We start from the raw sequence: 19,175 nt of genomic DNA, 5'->3' as shown, positions 1-19,175 counted from the left end.
GCAGCTCTGTAGAGAGTGCCAGGTATGTTTGCCTTGAAGTTTCAGGTTTACTTGACCATCTTTGCACGTAGGTCATAGAGGTAGTAGTATTATGGTATAACAAGAGGATGTTTCAGTTGTGGGAAATGGACCCGTTATGATGGTTACAGCCATTCTAACATGACAATAGGGGCCATTACAGTGGCTGTTTCTCTTACTTTCTTGCTCATTCTCATGTAAGCTCGACATAATTTAGCTACGTAGGTTACATTATGCAGAAGGTGTTCCTGTAACTTTGATTTAAAATGCAGCTTCCGTTTCCTTCTCCCCAGTACCCTGGCCGGCATCAACCCAGAGGCGGTCATCAGCAGACTGACCCTCCCAGAGTCGATGGGGACCAGCATGTGGGGCGGCAGCGTGGACCTCAGCCTGGAGGCCAACGCCATCGCCCTCCGATACCTAAGCGACCAGCAGCTCTCCAGGCTCTCTGTAGGGGGGAGGGCAACAGCCCCCCAGGGCCCGTCCCAGGTTCAGCCCCTGCACACTGCTCTCAGAGAAGCCCCCAACGGAGAAGAGCGCCATGGGACAGAGCAGTATTCTGTCTCCGAACAACATGTCTTTAGCCACCCGCAAGTACATGAAGAGATACGGGCTGATAGAGGAGGGGAGCGGGAGTGAGGAGGAGGAGAGGGCCGAGGGGGAGCAATCGGAGATGGGATACACTGTACAGTTCCATGTTCAACCGGAACAAGAAGGACTAGGAGAGTGGGAGCACAAAGGTTTGGTTCTGAAAAACATCACAAACGAGTTGCCCCACTCCGACCCTGTCCACCCCCAGGCACTGCATGCAGACTCTCAAAGCCAGCTACTCAGAGACTTGCGTCCTAAAATGCAGCTTTTGGCCCGCGGCGCCAAACACAGTTTGGAGAAGGAGAATGGCGCCAAACAGCGGCCATCTTTTGGAAAAATGCAGAGGGAGGGTCCTCAACCAGAAGGGTCGATGGGAAATTTCTTGGACCTAAGTAGACTTCGACAGCTGCCGAAACTCTTCTAAAGGACCCATGGGAACTAATGCAAAGGGAACTCAAAATGACAAATGAAATGTATTGTCGAATCCATTGGGATTTGTCAGTTTGCTTGTTTCCTTAGTAAGAGGTTTTTAAATGCTTCCATACATTTTTGTTTACAATAAAAACAATTTTGCCTCTTTATTTTAATCTTCATGGTGCTCATTGTAATGTATACATGTGTGTGTGACCGCTGATTGACAGAGATTGTTACCAAATCACCACAGTGCTCTTTTGTCTGTGAGCAAAATGATTCTCCTCTTTCTACTACTACCACTTGGAGGGTGTAGTGTCATGATGTAGCTCTTTTCAATGGTGGCAGCTAGGTCCTTTTTATCTATTTTTATTTTAAATGCTTTTGATTTTCAACATGCCATGGATGCCAATTGTCTGAACCGTTGTAAAAGCTATTTAATTTACAGTTTGGCCGTTTATTGATAACCACTATACCAATCTCGTGGTAATTGATGTGCACCTATTTATAGTCAATGTTGGGATTTTTAAAGTCTGATTACATGGTGAAACAGACTACATTCATGCCAAATTGTTGTACTTTTTTAATGTTGTAAATATTTACGTTTCTTTCATGCTGCATTGTTTTTCTTGTGTGTGTTTACATGAAATGCCTCGAGCATTATTTCTCATTTCCAACTTGAACTTTCTATTTAAGATTGCCTCAATAAATATGTACCTGATTCATTTACGTTTTCCACAGAAGGTTATTTCTTTCTTTTGTGAATGTACATTTGTGTTCTATTTAGTTAGCCCTCTACAGTCCCCCAATGCCCACCCCAACCCAGCCTTCAGCCTTCAGCCTTCAATCCCTGCAGTATTTTCACACCCCTCCGACAGACACTGTTAACCTCTCCTCACCGCTCTTCAAAAAAATTGCCATGTCACAACAGGCATATATAGAAGAAATTGAGAGAAGTACTAGAGATTTCAATTGTGAAATGTTGCTTATCTGTGCTAGAACTAGGCTCCTGGTTAAAGCTAATGTTGTTGGGGGAATGGCCTATTCTGGGCTCAATGGAAAATGTGGTTAATCTCATATGCTAACAGCATGTCGGCACAGAGTAAGAGTGTAGCTCAGATATATTCATCCTATCCCTGCACCTGTCACTGATTTCTCTTTCTCCATCACATCTGTTTACCAGAACTACAGTTTTGACTCATCCATGTAGTAATGCAGCTGCAGGAGTATTCTAGTACTGGATACAAAGTTGGAGGGATTAAAGAATAAAAGGAATGCCGGAATAAAGTATTTTAATGTTTTCACACTTATGAATCGTGAAGTGAAGATAATTGTTCACCAACATCTTTCATGTGTGGTTTCACCAGTTGTCATCATTCTGCAGCCAGGTGCCCTGGTCTAGCACAATGCCGTGCTCCTCGGTAATTGCCCACTTGGCCTTATAGCGATGGTCCCCTGCGCACTCCCCGAGGTCCCACACCTCTATAAACAGCGTCTCCTCAGGCACCTTCATGAAATCAGAGGTCAGGCCCAGTTTCTGGAGGTCAGAGGTCATCGGTATGGTGGTGGAGTCCAGATACTGGCCCAGGGCGTGGCTGAGGTGATTGCCTGGTGAAGTCTGCTGAGGCTGGCGTTGCACACTGCTGCCCCACAGGCCTGTCTGGTTCTTCATAACCTCAAGACGACAAGGTTCTTCCGCTCTATGGGATACACACAGCCTGACGTAACACCTTGTTCCTGGTCTGGTTCCATACTGTACTGGATGTGCTGTAGACAACTATCATCGTACAGTATGGGACCAGACTACCTTTTTCATAGTCTTCAAGGGAAATCAGAACTATTGAATTCTATTGGGTCATTAAATTAAAAGATCATACAAGTACCATAATGCAGTATTCGCTGTAATGATGTTTACCTAATGTCTGAAGTGTTCCAGGCATCTCCCATGGACTGACCAGGCTTGAGCAGGGCGAGATCACCAAAGATCTCCTCTGTCATGGTTGTGTTTTGCTCCAGGGGTGGTGAGGGCAGGAGGTTTGGAGGGAAGTATGGCCAATGGTCAGCTGTGTAATCTAGCAATGGACCAAACTGGAGAATAAGTGGACTCTCCTTTTGCGGAGAAGGGTTGGTCGGGTAAAAAGGCTGGGCCTTACAGTCCTCAACAGAAAGGTGACCAGGTGACTCTTTGTTCAAGGTATTATTTGAGGTCTTGCTGCTTGTTGGAGTGTCCTTTTTGAATGTCTCAGGTGATTCATTCTTTGTTGTGCTAGATAGTTTGCATGATCCATTGAATGAAGTGTTTTTCCCAAGGTCAGTCAATTCGATAAATTCAGTCTCTTTGATCTTTCGCTGTTTTCTTCCATTTCTAGTTCTGGTTCTGGTTTTGGTCTCGGTGGTGCTAAAGCAGCATACAAAGAAAAAAGAACACCAAGCTCGAAACCATGTTTTACCTGCTTTCTTCATTTTGATAATGAGAATTTTACATTAAAAAATGTAGAATTGGAACTAACAAACAGGTTTGCATGGTAACGGTAAACATTCCAAATCATGTAACCTTTGTGACATCTATATGATGAGAATTTGAATTGTATGTTGACATCTAAGTTCTAATCAAAGAATTCTCATCTCGCAGTTTTGATTGAATATTGTTCCACTGAATTCAGACCCCAAAGGTGATACCCCACATCTGATGTGGTGGCATAATTGACATCATCAACATCACTAGGGGCACCCCTCTCTTACTGGTGTTAAATAATTGTACATTAATCATTTGATTCAATGCAATTCCCCCTACTGCAAATCAAAAAGGTTATCTGTTCAGCTCCATATGTCCAGTGGTAACATCCCGCTGGGCACACACTGGTTGAATCAACGTTGTTTCAACGTAATTTGTCAACATATTGTGGAAATATATTTGAAAAAAAAATCATCAACCGGGACTGTTCTCATCTAATTTCAACCAGCTTTGTAAACATTGAAATTAGGGTAAAACCTAAACACATTAACTTAACCTGACTAACAGGTTGTTACATCAATCTAATTTCAACATAATCATCAGAACTATGTATATGTTGAAATGTAGTTGAAAATTCCACATAGAATTGTAGAAAACATCCCCACAGCATGATGTTACCACCACCATGCTTCACCGTAGGGATGGTGCCAGGTTTCCTCCAGACGTGACGCTTGGCATTCAGGCAAAAGAGTTCAATCTTGGTTTTATCAGACCAGAGAATCTTGTTTCTCATGGTCTGAGAGTCTTTAGGTGCCTTTCGGCAAACTCCAAGCATGCTGTCATGTGCCTTTTACTGAGGAGTGGCTTCAGTCTGGCCACTCTACCACAAAGGCCTGATTGGTGGAGTGCTGCAGAGATGGTTGTTCTTCTGGAAGGTTCTCCCATCTCCACAGAGGAACTCTAGAGCTCTGTCAGAGGGACCATCGGGTTCTTGGTCACCTCCCTGACCAAGGCCCTTCTCCCCCGATTGCTCAGTTTGGCCGGGCGGCCAGCTCTAGGAAGAGTCTTGGTGGTTCCAAACTTCTGCCATTCAAGAATGATGGAGGCCACTGTGTTCTTGGGGACCTTCAATGCTGCAGAAATATTTTGGTACCCTTCCCAGATCTGTGCCTCGACACAATCCTGTCTCGGCACTCTACGGACAATTTGTTCAACCTCATGGCTTGGTTTTTGCTCTGACATGCACTGTCAACTGTGGGACCTTATATAGACAGGCCTTTCCAAAACATGTCCAATCAATTGAATTTGCCACAGGTGGACTCCAATCAAGTTGTAGAAACATCTCAAGTCAATTTTAGAATAAGACTGTAACATAACAAAATGTGGAAAGAGTCAAGGGGTCTGAATACATTCCGAAGGCACTGTATATATATATATATATATATATATATATTGGGTGGTTGATATTATGTTGAATTTCATATTTGATAAGACATTATATTTGACCTTGTTTCAATGTAGATAGTAATGTGGTATGTTTGAATCAATGTCATTGTTTCAATGTTATGCCATCAACCTAAATAAAGAGGTACATTGAATAATTGGAAGCCAACATTGACGCCTACTGGTATATGAGGGGTAATGCACTTCAGTCATAACAAGTCGACCATCCAGATGCCTCCCTCTATATATATATCCTGCTTAGCTTTGGAAACAAGCTGTGCTTGATTCAGCTTAGCCATCGTGTCAACACATTTAGATGTTGATCAGCTTCCATACTCATTTGCATACACTGCCTAAACATTGACTAGTTGAAAGTAACTCCTCTAACTTTTCTTACACAAGCAGTATGTGAAAGAAAATTAGGAGTAAGGTTGGGTTTATGTAGGCTACAGTGGCATCTGCTTTGCACAAAGGATACCATCATTTCAACATGAAGCATGGTTGATTGGATCTTTGGAAGTTTAGAAGTAGTTACCACTAGCCATATAATTCATTATGTTAATAATAAACTTTTACGTTTGGATATTTTCTTTTATATATGTTATTCATAATATTGAGTATATATACTATCCAAGCAGTTTGTCTACAAATACATTATTGATATGTTGGATTCATGGCTCCATCTCAACCAAAAATCTAAGTTAAAGAATAGCACAAATCAAATCAAACTTTAAATGCACTTCAAATAAAGTTCGATTTGATTTAGTCCTATTCTTCAACTTAGATTTTTGGTTGAATAGAGATGTGAATCCAACATATTAATAACTTGTAGATTACATTTGAAATCAACCAACCAGCCTTCATATACAAGACAATATCCAAAGATAAAAGTGGATTATTAATATCATGAATTTAGCATCATATTTATAGCGCTAATGGTAACTACTTCTAAACTTCCAAAGATCCAGTCACCCATGGATGAATGATAGTATACCTAGCTACAAGTTTAAATGATGGTGTCCTTTGTTGGGTAAATCAGATGTCAATATAGCCTTCATCAACCCAACCTCACTCCGAATTTACATTCACATACAGCTTGTGTAAGAAAATGTAGAGGAGTTACTTTCAACTATTCAACGTTATTTAGGTAGTCTACGCAAATGAGTATGGAAGCTGATCAATGTCTAAATGTGTTGTCATGATAGCTCAGCTGAAAAGAACACATCTTCTTTCCTAAAGCGTAGCAGGGTATGCAAAGGTAGACATTTGGATGGTGGACTTGTTCTAACTGAAGTGCATTACCCCTCGTAGACGTCACTGTTCAGGCAGAACGCATTGACTGTAGCTAAACGTTTTATTTCAATATACCTCTTTATTTAGGTTGATAGCATGACGTTCAAACAATGGCGTTGAGTCAAACACACCATTTTACTATCAACATTGAAAGGTCAAATAAAATATGTTTAAACAAATCTAAAATTCAACATAATTTCAACCACCCAATTCAATACAGGATGAAACATATTTTTTACGTTTCTATGTGGGATTGTCTACGCAATTTCAACGTATACATCCTGTAGTTCTGATGATTATGTTGAAATTAGATTGATGTAACAATGTATTTAAGTTGAAGTTTTACCCTAATTTCAATGTTTACAAAGCTGGTTAAAATTAGATGAAAAAGGTACTGGTTGATTACTTTTTTCAAATCCAATGTATTTTCCACGTTGATATCACGTCACAATACGTTGACAAACTAGTTGAAACAACATTGATTCAGCCAGTGCGTGCCCAGTGGGTTGAGACATTATAATGAGACATATTGAGATACTGTATGATGCTGGCGATGTGCGTCACTGTTGTCCTGGGTCTTCTCTCAGTGGGCGGCTCCCAGATGGCCCCTTTAACCTGTGAGGGACTCCTGAGACCACTGGAGCAGCGCTGCCTTAATCAAATGCTGTGGAAGTGTCTATGGTTGTGGTATGTGGTTGTCTATTGTGGGCCATCTTTGTGGGTGTCTATTGCTGAGTTCAGACCATCTTTTCTGGCAGTTATTACACAGGTCCTGGATAGAGGTCTCTGTCCTTACCTGAACAACACTGTTGACGTCACCCAGTTCCATGACTTAGGAGGAAAATACTTCAGAATCATCTCTAACTTGACGGAGTCTGATGTTTACATACACTTAGGTTGGAGCCATTAAAACTCGTTTTTCAAACACTCCACACATTTCTTGTTAACAAACTATAGTTTTGGCAAGTCGGTTAGGACATCTACTTTGTGCATGACACAAGTAAACCGTCATCTTGAACTTCTTCCATTTTCTAATAATTGCGCCAACAGTTGTTGCCTTCTCACCAAGCTGCTTGCCTATTGTCCTGTAGCCCAGCCCAGCCTTGTGCAGGTCTACAATTTTATCCCTGATGTCCTTACACAGCTCTCTGGTCTTGGCCACATTGTGGAGAGGTTGGAGTCTGTTTAATTGAGTGTGTGGACAGGTGTCTTTTATACAGGTAACGAGTTCAAACAGGTGCAGTTAATAAAGGTAATGAGTGGAGAACAGGAGGGCTTTTTAAAGAAAAACTAACAGGTCTGTGAGAGCCGGAATTCTTACTGGTTGGTAGGTGATCAAATACTTATGTCATGCAATGAAATGCAAATTAATTACTTAAAAATCATACAATGTGATTTTCTGGATTTTTGTTTTAGATTCCGTCTCTCACAGTTGAAGTGTACCTATGATAAAAATTACAGACCTCTACATGCTTTGTAAGTTGGAAAACCTGAAAAATCGGCAGTGTATCAAATACTTGTTCTCCCCACTGTATGTGTCACGCCCTGATCTGTTTCAACTGTCTTGTGTTTGTCTCCACTCCCCACCAGGTGTCTCCCATTTGTCCCCATTTATACCAGTGTTTTCTGTTTGTCTGTTGCCAGTTCGTCTTGTCCCGTCAAGTCTTACCAGCGTGTTTTCCCGTTTTCGAGTTTTTCTAGTTGCTGTTTTCTAGTCTGAGTCTGCCTGCCGTTCTGTACCTGTTTAAAGCTGCCTTGGATTTCTGACCATTCCGCCTGCCCTGACCCTGCCTGCCGTTCTGTACCTTTGTGACTCTGCCCTGGATTACTGACCTCTGCCTGCCCTTGACCTGTCCTTTGCCTGCCCCCTGTTTTGTATAAACATCTGTGATTCGAACTGTCTGCATCTGGGTCTTGTCCTGATACTATGGTTACCCCATTATTTTTGTCTGCTTGTTTTAGTCAATTACAAAACTACATTTAAGCCAAGTAAAACATGTCTAAAGATGACTTTTTAACATTGCCTGTTCCCGAGTGTTCTCACTACTTAGAAAAACGTAATATTGTAGGGCTTCCCTCATGCTCCTTTTTGTGATGGTGTGAGTGAGTGAGTGCTCACTGCTAGCAAAGATTATGAATATCCTGAAAAGATAAGTCTCTCCGCCCTAACAATGGGAGTCGTTGTCCACAAAGCGGCATGGCGGGCTGTCTAGCTCCCGCCTATCCTTTATTTGGATTAGTGGATACATCTCATTATTGTAATTATTTTTTAAATATTCAATAAGGGTTGTTGACGTCAACCGCCTGTGTTCAATTGAGAGAGATGCTATGCTACTAGCCTCATACCATGAATATGCATAGCCATCTCGAGACAACTCTGATTTAAAGTGTTTTTTCTCAAAATTGCCTGGATGTCACATGTTCTACTTATATCAGTAAACTCGTCACAACTTAAGCATTACGAAACTTCTATTAGATCAAATAAACCTCACGCAGCAAATAAGACAGTTTTTTTTTTTTTTTTTACAAATTCGATATGCTCTCATTGACATCCATACAAAAACAGACTAAATAACTTTCACTTGTCTTATTCTGGCTGTTGTACCTAAGTCTTAAAGGGTTCATATTTTGAGTCTTCTTGTGGGAGAGCTACAGTGCATTCGGAAAGTATTCAGATCCCTTGACCTTTTCCACATTTTGTTACATTACAGCCTTATTCTAAAATTGATAAAATGTTTTTTTCCCCCTCATCAATCTACACACAATACCCCATAATGACAAAGCAAAAACAGGAGCGTCGCTCCACAGCTATTTTCAGGTCTCTCCAGAGATGTTCAATCGGGTTCAAGTCCGGGGTCTGGCTGGATCACTCAAGGACATTCAGAGACTTGTCCCGAAGCCACTCCTGCGTTGTCTTGGCTGTGTGCTTAGGGTTGTTGTCCTGTTGGAAGGTGAACCTTCGCCCCAGTCTGAGGTCCTGAGCGCTCTGGAGCAGGTTTTCATCAAGGATCTCTCTGTACTTTGCTCCGTTCCTCTTTCCCTCGATCCTGACTGGTCTCCCAGTCCCTGCCGCTGAAAAACATCCCACAGCATGATGCTGCCACCACCATGCTTCACCGTGTCATTGTGGATATCAGACACTGTACCAAATTACACAATCTTAAAGAATAGGAGTTCTCAACCTTTCTTACCCTGTTGATTTCAGATCCAGAAGCTACTTGAGGCCCAAGGGAAAGGAGAGAGCTCCTCTCCATCCACTGAGCAGGCAGCCATCCAGACACAGACCTCCCCAGGACAACAGACCAAGAGAAGTGTTAGCATCGCTGTTGGCACAGGTACTGGACTCATTCATCACCGCTTCTGGCAATCTTGGTCATTGTTTGTCTATCCACTGCATTTTGATCCAATTCTAGGCCTATCACTTTCCCGTTTCGAACTGTGCTTGTTTTTGCAAGACCGTGTGACGCTCTAGTCTCTTCAAGCACTGTGAAAATCGTATTTCTCACTTTATGGTTCATTTGCGATCTACTGAGAACATGGCCTTTTTTTTTGTCCAGGTCTCCTGAATAGAAAAAGTGAATTCGGACTAACCAGTATCAATACACAGTATCAATACACCTATGGTTACTCTTTTGTTGTGTAACTGTCTTGATAAGACATTTTGCTTACTACACATATAGGGTATGTTCGTAAATTCACTCTGGAGTGCCAGACTGCGTTCTGGGCGTAGATTCAGAGCGTTGTCATATTGTCCGTTTGTAAATTCAGTGTTTCGCTCTCGGAGCGTTCAGAGCGCACACTGGACGCTCTGGCCGAGGAGTAGGGTTGATCCGAGCGTTCCTCACGACGGCAGTCAAGCACCCAAGCTAACTGGCTAAAGTTGGCTAGCTTGCTAGCTACTTCCAGATACAAATGAGAGAATCTCCCTCTGACCATTTTACTTGCCCTAGCAGAGCTGGTTATCTAGAGCGTTCGTTACTACTGCACTGTTGTTAGATACTACTGCACTGTTGGAGCTAGGAACACAAGCATTTCACTACACCCGCAATAACATTTGCTAAATACAGGTGCAGCTCAATAAATTAGAATATTGTGGAAAAGTTAAGTAATTTCAATAATTCAACTGACAAAGTGAAACTCATATATTGTGGATTAATTACACAAAAAGTGAAGTAGTTCAAGGCTGTATTTGTTTTAATCTTGATGATTGCGGCTTACAGCTCATGAAAACCCCAAAATGTGAATATTGTGAAAAAGTTCAATATTGTAGACTCAAGGTGTCACACTCTAAACAGCTAACTAACTCAAAACACCTGCAAAGGTTTCCTGAGCCTTTAAATGGTCTCTGTCCAGTTCAGTAGGCATCACAATCATGGGGAAGCCTGCTGACTTGACAGTTGTGCGGAAGACAGTCATCAACAACCTCCACAAGGAGGGAAAGCATCAAAAATTCATTGCTAAAGAAGCTGGCTGTTCACAGAGTGCTGTTTCCAAGCATATTCATGGAAATTCGAGTGGAAGGAAGACGTGTGGTAGGAAAAGGTGCACAAGCAACAGGGATAACCGGAGCCTTGAGAGGATTGTCAAGGAGTGGACTGAGGCAGGAGTCAGTGCATCAAGAGCCACCACGCACAGACGTATCCAGGAAATGGGCTACAACTGTCGCATTCCTCGTGTCAAGCCACTCCTGAACCAGAGCCAACGTCAGAAGCGTCTTACCTGGGCTAAGGAGAAAAATAACTGGTCTGTCGCTCAGTGGTCCAAAGTCCTCTTTTCAGATTAAAGTACATTTTGCATTTAATTTGGCAATCAAGGTCCCAGAGTCTGGAGGAAGAGTGGAGAGGCACAGAATCCAAGTTGCTTGAAGTCCAGTGTGAAGTTTCCACAGTCAGTGATGATTTGGGGAGCCATGTCATCTTCTGGTGTTGGTCCACTGTGTTTCATCAAGTCCAAAGTCAACTCAGCCGTCTACCAGGAAATGTTAGAGCACTTCATGCTTCCTTTCTGCTGACAAGCTTTATGGAGATGCTGATTTCATTTTCCAGCAGGACTTGGCACCTGCCCACACTGCCAAAGGTCCCAATACCTGGTTCAATGACCATGGGATTACTGTGCTTGATTGGCCAGCAAACTCGCCTGATCTGAACCCCATAGAGAATTTATGGGGTATTGTCAAGAGGAAGATGAGCGACACGAGACCCAACAATGCAGATGAGCTGAAGGCCGCTATCGAAGCAACCTGGGTTTCCATAACCCCTCAGCAGTGCCACAGGCTGATAGACTCCATGCCATGCCGCATAGATGCAGTGATTCATGCATAAGGAGCCCCAACCAAGTACTGACTGCATGTACAAGAACATACTTTTCAGAAGGCAGAGATGTCTGTATTATGTCATATTCAAATTTTCTGAGATACTGAATTTGGAGTTTTCATGAGCTGTAAGCCGTAATCATCAAGATTTTTAAAAAATACAGCCTTGAACTATTTCACTTTTTGTGTAATTAATCCACGATATATATGAGTTTCACTTTGTCAGTTGAATTATTGAAATTACTTAACTTTTCCACAATATTCTAATTTATTGAGCTGCCCCTGTATGTGTATGTGACCAATAACATTTTACTTTATTTGACTAACTGTGCTGTTGGCAACAACTGTATTATGTTTTTTTGCTGACGTTTACTGACACTGGTCATATTCAACGAGTTCGTAAATTCATCAGTTATTCTGCGCTCTGGCACACTCAGACGAGAGTGCTCTGAAATCGGAGTAGATGGCCAGAGTGAATTTACAAACGCACCCTTAGTTGACTAACTGCATCTCTCCCTGCTGTGTAGGTGCTAGTCTGTACTGGGGCGTCCCTGTCGATGCCCCTGCTCGCGATGAGGAGCGCCCACAGCCAGAGTGGCACACCGACACAGGGCCTGGCGCTCCCGATGGCAGCAGGGCCTCCTCTAGTCGGAGCTCTGGCAGTGCCAGCCTTACCCACAGCAGGCACATAGATGGCTCGGAAGAAGAGAGCGGGGTCAGAGAGAGACGGGTGTCAGGCACACCATCCAACCAGTCAACGCACCAGAGGTAAGAGAACGGTTGGCTGCATTTCAAACTGAACGCTTGTTTTCTTCCATTGGCCCAGCCCTCAATTTGAATTGACTGGAAGAATGCAAGAAAGTAATGGTTGTAGTTCACCACCTAGAACTCTGAACGGGCAGTTTACACCATTTTACTCCCTCCATTTCACAAGAACGAGGCTTCAGTGATTGAATGGAATAGACCAAGCTTTCAATCTGAAACCCAGCCACAGGAGAACATGGGTGATGTGAAAATATGCACGTGAGGGTGAGCCCTCACAACTGGCGTCAGAAGTGTGATACCACTTCTGTCACCAACTGTGACGGCTCACCCGCTGAACACCATCTGAACACTGGTGCCACCTTGTGGCCATTTAAGTAAAGTATTTTAACTGTAGTATGAACAGCATGTGTTTTTGTGCATTTCCTGCAGGAATCAGTCAGCATTTGGAGACTGTTCTTTCCAGAGTCCAGTGTTGGGGGAGAGTGCCAGCATGTACTACCAGTCCCAGTCTCCACAGAGGGACGGCACCAAGAGTCAGGAGCCCAGGGCGGTGGAGGACGATCAGCGGTTTTATCAGGATCTACTGGTAAGAGTCATCTTTTATATGGACTTTTATTTGCTCCATGTATGTCAACAGGAGACCATGATTTGCGGAAGAAAAAAATATACTTATGAGCATGGCTCCAAGTAATTAGGCTATGTATTTGTATTTGCACCGTCTTTCATCCTGGTATACTTCTTTTGGAGAATGTTTCAACAGAACCTAGTATTGCAGTGAAATGCTTAATACAACATGTTATGTGGCCAGCCTCCCTCCTGTGAAATCCCTTTGACTATCTGTCGCTTGGACCTAAACATATGAAAAGCGCTTATAAATAAAGATCTGACGTTCTTCATCCTTCCACAGGGCCAAGTGAACAGCCGTCTCCAGGGATCAGTGAACGAGGAGGTCAAAGAGGAAGAAGATCGAAGCACCTCGTACACACTACGAGAGAGACACAGCTTGTCCCCTAGACAAGTGTCCCACTGTCAGTCCCAGCAGTCATCCCCTAGCCCTGTTCCCGTCAGCTCCCGGAGGCCGGAGCCCAAAGTAGAGCAGCAGTCAGGAGGAAGGGACCAGGTGCTCCACGCCACGCTGCGCCAGCTGCAGCAGCTAGGGGTCAACGTGGACCTGGACTCTGCCGACCCCGGGGGTCAAGACCACGCGCAGCTCTGTAGAGAGTGCCAGGTATGTTTGCCTTGAAGTTTCAGGTTTACTTGACCATCTTTGCACATAGGTCATAGAGGTAGTAGTATTATGGTATAACAAGAGGATGTTTCAGTTGTGGGAAATGGACCCGTTATGATGGTTACAGCCATTCTAACATGACAATAGGGGCCATTACAGTGGCTGTTTCTCTTACTTTCTTGCTCATTCTCATGTAAGCTCGACATAATTTAGCTACGTAGGTTACATTATGCAGAAGGTGTTCCTGTAACTTTGATTTAAAATGCAGCTTCCGTTTCCTTCTCCCCAGTACCCTGGCCGGCATCAACCCAGAGGCGGTCATCAGCAGACTGACCCTCCCAGAGTCGATGGGGACCAGCATGTGGGGCGGCAGCGTGGACCTCAGCCTGGAGGCCAACGCCATCGCCCTCCGATACCTAAGCGACCAGCAGCTCTCCAGGCTCTCTGTAGGGGGAGGGCAACAGCCCCCCGGGGCCCGTCCCAGGTTCAGCCCCTGCACACTGCTCTCAGAGAAGCCCCCAACGGAGAAGAGCGCCATGGGACAGAGCAGTATTCTGTCTCCGAACAACATGTCTTTAGCCACCCGCAAGTACATGAAGAGATACGGGCTGATAGAGGAGGGGAGCGGGAGTGAGGAGGAGGAGAGGGCCGAGGGGGAGCAATCGGAGATGGGATACACTGTACAGTTCCATGTTCAACCGGAACAAGAAGGACTAGGAGAGTGGGAGCACAAAGGTTTGGTTCTGAAAAACATCACAAACGAGTTGCCCCACTCCGACCCTGTCCACCCCCAGGCACTGCATGCAGACTCTCAAAGCCAGCTACTCAGAGACTTGCGTCCTAAAATGCAGCTTTTGGCCCGCGGCGCCAAACACAGTTTGGAGAAGGAGAATGGCGCCAAACAGCGGCCATCTTTTGGAAAAATGCAGAGGGAGTGTCCTCAACCAGAAGGGTCGATGGGAAATTTCTTGGACCTAAGTAGACTTCGACAGCTGCCGAAACTCTTCTAAAGGACCCATGGGAACTAATGCAAAGGGAACTCAAAATGACAAATGAAATGTATTGTCGAATCCATTGGGATTTGTCAGTTTGCTTGTTTCCTTAGTAAGAGGTTTTTAAATGCTTCCATACATTTTTGTTTACAATAAAAACAATTATGCCTCTTTATTTTAATCTTCATGGTGCTCATTGTAATGTATACATGTGTGTGTGACCGCTGATTGACAGAGATTGTTACCAAATCACCACAGTGCTCTTTTGTCTGTGAGCAAAATGATTCTCCTCTTTCTACTACTACCACTTGGAGGAGGGTGTAGTGTCATGATGTAGCTCTTTTCAATGGTGGCAGCTAGGTCCTTTTTATCTATTTTTATTTTAAATGCTTTTGATTTTCAACATGCCATGGATGCCAATTGTCTGAACCGTTGTAAAAGCTATTTAATTTACAGTTTGGCCGTTTATTGATAACCACTATACCAATCTCGTGGTAATTGATGTGCACCTATTTATAGTCAATGTTGGGATTTTTTAAAGTCTGATTACATGGTGAAACAGACTACATTCATGCCAAATTGTTGTACTTCTCCGTTTTAATGTTGTAAATATTTACGTTTCTTTCATGCTGCATTGTTTTTCTTGTGTGTGTTTACATGAAATGCCTCGAGCATTATTTCTCATTTCCAACTTGAACTTTCTATTTAAGATTGCCTCAATAAATATGTACCTGATTCATTTACGTTTTCCACAGAAGGTTGTTTCTTTCTTTTGTGAATGTACATTTGTGTTCTATTTAGTTAGCCCTCTACAGTCCCCCCAATGCCCACCCCAACCCAGCCTTCAGCCTTCAGCCTTCAATCCCTGCAGTATTTTCACACCCCTCCGACAGACACTGTTAACCTCTCCTCACCGCTCTTCAAAAAATTGCCATGTCACAACAGGCATATATAGAAGAAATTGAGAGAAGTACTAGAGATTTCAATTGTGAAATGTTGCTTATCTGTGCTAGAACTAGGCTCCTGGTTAAAGCTAATGTTGTGGGGGAATGGCCTATTCTGGGCTCAATGGAAAATGTGGTTAATCTCATATGCTAACAGCATGTCGGCACAGAGTAAGAGTGTAGCTCAGATATATTCATCCTATCCCTGCACCTGTCACTGATTTCTCTCTCCATCACATCTGTTTACCAGAACTACAGTTTTCACTCATCCATGTAGTAATGCAGCTGCAGGAGTATTCTAGTACTGGATACAAAGTTGGAGGGATTAAAGAATAAAAGGAATGCCGGAATAAAGTATTTTAATGTTTTCACACTTATGAATCGTGAAGTGAAGATAATTGTTCACCAACATCTTTCATGTGTGGTTTCACCAGTTGTCATCATTCTGCAGCCAGGTGCCCTGGTCTAGCACAATGCCGTGCTCCTCGGTAATTGCCCACTTGGCCTTATAGCGATGGTCCCCTGCGCACTCCCCGAGGTCCCACACCTCTATAAACAGCGTCTCCTCAGGCACCTTCATGAAATCAGAGGCCAGGCCCAGTTTCTGGAGGTCAGAGGTCATCGGTATGGTGGTGGAGTCCAGATACTGGCCCAGGGCGTGGCTGAGGTGATTGCCTGGTGAAGTCTGCTGAGGCTGGCGTTGCACACTGCTGCCCCACAGGCCTGTCTGGTTCTTCATAACCTCAAGACGACAAGGTTCTTCCGCTCTATGGGATACACACAGCCTGACGTAACACCTTGTTCCTGGTCTGGTTCCATACTGTACTGGATGTGCTGTAGACAACTATCATCGTACAGTATGGGACCAGACTACCTTTTTCATAGTCTTCAAGGGAAATCAGAACTATTGAATTCTATTGGGTCATTAAATTAAAAGATCATACAAGTACCATAATGCAGTATTCGCTGTAATGATGTTTACCTAATGTCTGAAGTGTTCCAGGCATCTCCCATGGACTGACCAGGCTTGAGCAGGGCGAGATCACCAAAGATCTCCTCTGTCATGGTTGTGTTTTGCTCCAGGGGTGGTGAGGGCAGGAGGTTTGGAGGGAAGTATGGCCAATGGTCAGCTGTGTAATCTAGCAATGGACCAAACTGGAGAATAAGTGGACTCTCCTTTTGCGGAGAAGGGTTGGTCGGGTAAAAGGCTGGGCCTTACAGTCCTCAACAGAAAGGTGACCAGGTGACTCTTTGTTCAAGGTATTATTTGAGGTCTTGCTGCTTGTTGGAGTGTCCTTTTTGAATGTCTCAGGTGATTCATTCTTTGTTGTGCTAGATAGTTTGCATGATCCATTGAATGAAGTGTTTTTCCCAAGGTCAGTCAATTCGATAAATTCAGTCTCTTTGATCTTTCGCTGTTTTCTTCCATTTCTAGTTCTGGTTCTGGTTTTGGTCTCGGTGGTGCTAAAGCAGCATACAAAGAAAAAAGAACACCAAGCTCGAAACCATGTTTTACCTGCTTTCTTCATTTTGATAATGAGAATTTTACATTAAAAAATGTAGAATTGGAACTAACAAACAGGTTTGCATGGTAACGGTAAACATTCCAAATCATGTAACCTTTGTGACATCTATATGATGAGAATTTGAATTGTATGTTGACATCTAAGTTCTAATCAAAGAATTCTCATCTCGCAGTTTTGATTGAATATTGTTCCACTGAATTCAGACCCCAAAGGTGATACCCCACATCTGATGTGGTGGCATAATTGACATCATCAACATCACTAGGGGCACCCCTCTCTTACTGGTGTTAAATAATTGTACATTAATCATTTGATTCAATGCAATTCCCCCTACTGCAAATCAAAAAGGTTATCTGTTCAGCTCCATATGTCCAGTGGTAACATCCCGCTGGGCACACACTGGTTGAATCAACGTTGTTTCAACGTAATTTGTCAACATATTGTGGAAATATATTTGAAAAAAAATCATCAACCGGGACTGTTCTCATCTAATTTCAACCAGCTTTGTAAACATTGAAATTAGGGTAAAACCTAAACACATTAACTTAACCTGACTAACAGGTTGTTACATCAATCTAATTTCAACATAATCATCAGAACTATGTATATGTTGAAATGTAGTTGAAAATTCCACATAGAATTGTGGAAAACATCCCCACGGCATGATGTTACCACCACCATGCTTCACCGTAGGGATGGTGCCAGGTTTCCTCCAGACGTGACGCTTGGCATTCAGGCAAAAGAGTTCAATCTTGGTTTTATCAGACCAGAGAATCTTGTTTCTCATGGTCTGAGAGTCTTTAGGTGCCTTTCGGCAAACTCCAAGCATGCTGTCATGTGCCTTTTACTGAGGAGTGGCTTCAGTCTGGCCACTCTACCACAAAGGCCTGATTGGTGGAGTGCTGCAGAGATGGTTGTTCTTCTGGAAGGTTCTCCCATCTCCACAGAGGAACTCTAGAGCTCTGTCAGAGGGACCATCGGGTTCTTGGTCACCTCCTGACCAAGGCCCTTCTCCCCGATTGCTCAGTTTGGCCGGGCGGCCAGCTCTAGGAAGAGTCTTGGTGGTTCCAAACTTCTGCCATTCAAGAATGATGGAGGCCACTGTGTTCTTGGGGACCTTCAATGCTGCAGAAATATTTTGGTACCCTTCCCAGATCTGTGCCTCGACACAATCCTGTCTCGGCGCTCTACGGACAATTTGTTCAACCTCATGGCTTGGTTTTTGCTCTGACATGCACTGTCAACTGTGGGACCTTATATAGACAGGCCTTTCCAAAACATGTCCAATCAATTGAATTTGCCACAGGTGGACTCCAATCAAGTTGTAGAAACATCTCAAGTCAATTTTAGAATAAGACTGTAACATAACAAAATGTGGAAAGAGTCAAGGGGTCTGAATACATTCCGAAGGCACTGTATATATATATATATATATATATATATATATATATATATATATATATATATATTGGGTGGTTGATATTATGTTGAATTTCATATTTGATAAGACATTATATTTGACCTTGTTTCAATGTCGATAGTAATGTGGTATGTTTGAATCAATGTCATTGTTTCAATGTTATGCCATCAACCTAAATAAAGAGGTACATTGAAATAAAATTGGAAGCCAACATTGACGCCTACTGGTATATGAGGGGTAATGCACTTCAGTCATAACAAGTCGACCATCCAGATGCCTCCCTCTATATATATATCCTGCTTAGCTTTGGAAACAAGCTGTGCTTGATTCAGCTTAGCCATCGTGTCAACACATTTAGATGTTGATCAGCTTCCATACTCATTTGCATACACTGCCTAAACATTGACTAGTTGAAAGTAACTCCTCTAACTTTTCTTACACAAGCAGTATGTGAAAGAAAATTAGGAGTAAGGTTGGGTTTATGTAGGCTACAGTGGCATCTGCTTTGCACAAAGGATACCATCATTTCAACATGAAGCATGGTTGATTGGATCTTTGGAAGTTTAGAAGTAGTTACCACTAGCCATATAATTCATTATGTTAATAATAAACTTTTACGTTTGGATATTGTCTTTTATATATGTTATTCATAATATTGAGTATATATACTATCCAAGCAGTTTGTCTACAAATACATTATTGATATGTTGGATTCATGGCTCCATCTCAACCAAAAATCTAAGTTAAAGAATAGCACTAAATCAAATCAAACTTTAAA

The 19,175-nt window shown here is 42.9% G+C and overlaps 2 protein-coding genes across 2 annotated transcripts; one reads left to right on the top strand and one right to left on the bottom strand.

The window, feature by feature from the left end:
* Positions 1 to 2,357: 2,357 nt before the first annotated feature.
* On the bottom strand, positions 2,358 to 3,501 carry LOC123488545. Its single transcript, XM_045219450.1, has 2 exons — positions 2,936 to 3,501; positions 2,358 to 2,720 (listed from the first exon to the last, which is right to left on the bottom strand). Exons 1-2 carry the CDS (start codon positions 3,481 to 3,483, stop codon positions 2,381 to 2,383), a joined length of 888 nt encoding a protein of 295 aa, XP_045075385.1. The 5' UTR covers positions 3,484 to 3,501; the 3' UTR covers positions 2,358 to 2,380.
* A 9,987-nt stretch (positions 3,502 to 13,488) lies between these two features.
* LOC121562984 (SCL-interrupting locus protein homolog) lies at positions 13,489 to 15,075 on the top strand. Its single transcript, XM_045219449.1, has 2 exons — positions 13,489 to 13,515; positions 13,805 to 15,075. The coding sequence occupies exon 2, from the start codon at positions 13,863 to 13,865 to the stop codon at positions 14,523 to 14,525; it is 663 nt and encodes a 220-aa protein (XP_045075384.1). The 5' UTR covers positions 13,489 to 13,515; positions 13,805 to 13,862; the 3' UTR covers positions 14,526 to 15,075.
* The last annotated feature ends 4,100 nt before the right edge of the window (positions 15,076 to 19,175 follow it).

Source organism: Coregonus clupeaformis, unplaced genomic scaffold, assembly GCF_020615455.1.
Source record: "Coregonus clupeaformis isolate EN_2021a unplaced genomic scaffold, ASM2061545v1 scaf2385, whole genome shotgun sequence".
Classification (NCBI taxonomy): Eukaryota; Metazoa; Chordata; class Actinopteri; order Salmoniformes; family Salmonidae; genus Coregonus; species Coregonus clupeaformis.
Note: the sequence above shows the minus strand (reverse complement) of the source record. Positions and strands in the feature narration are given on the sequence as shown.

What these genes read in the sequence shown, in the direction of transcription:
- LOC123488545 (XM_045219450.1), bottom strand. Translation starts at nt 3,483, where the DNA reads ATGAAGAAAGCAGGTAAAACATGGTTTCGAGCTTGGTGTTCTTTTTTC. An exon ending in TGGAACACTTCAGACATTAG is followed by an intron (nt 2,721 to 2,935) that starts GTAAACATCATT and finishes TGTATCCCATAG; the next exon opens with AGCGGAAGAACCTTGTCGTC.
- LOC121562984 (XM_045219449.1), top strand. Translation starts at nt 13,863, where the DNA reads ATGGGGACCAGCATGTGGGGCGGCAGCGTGGACCTCAGCCTGGAGGCC.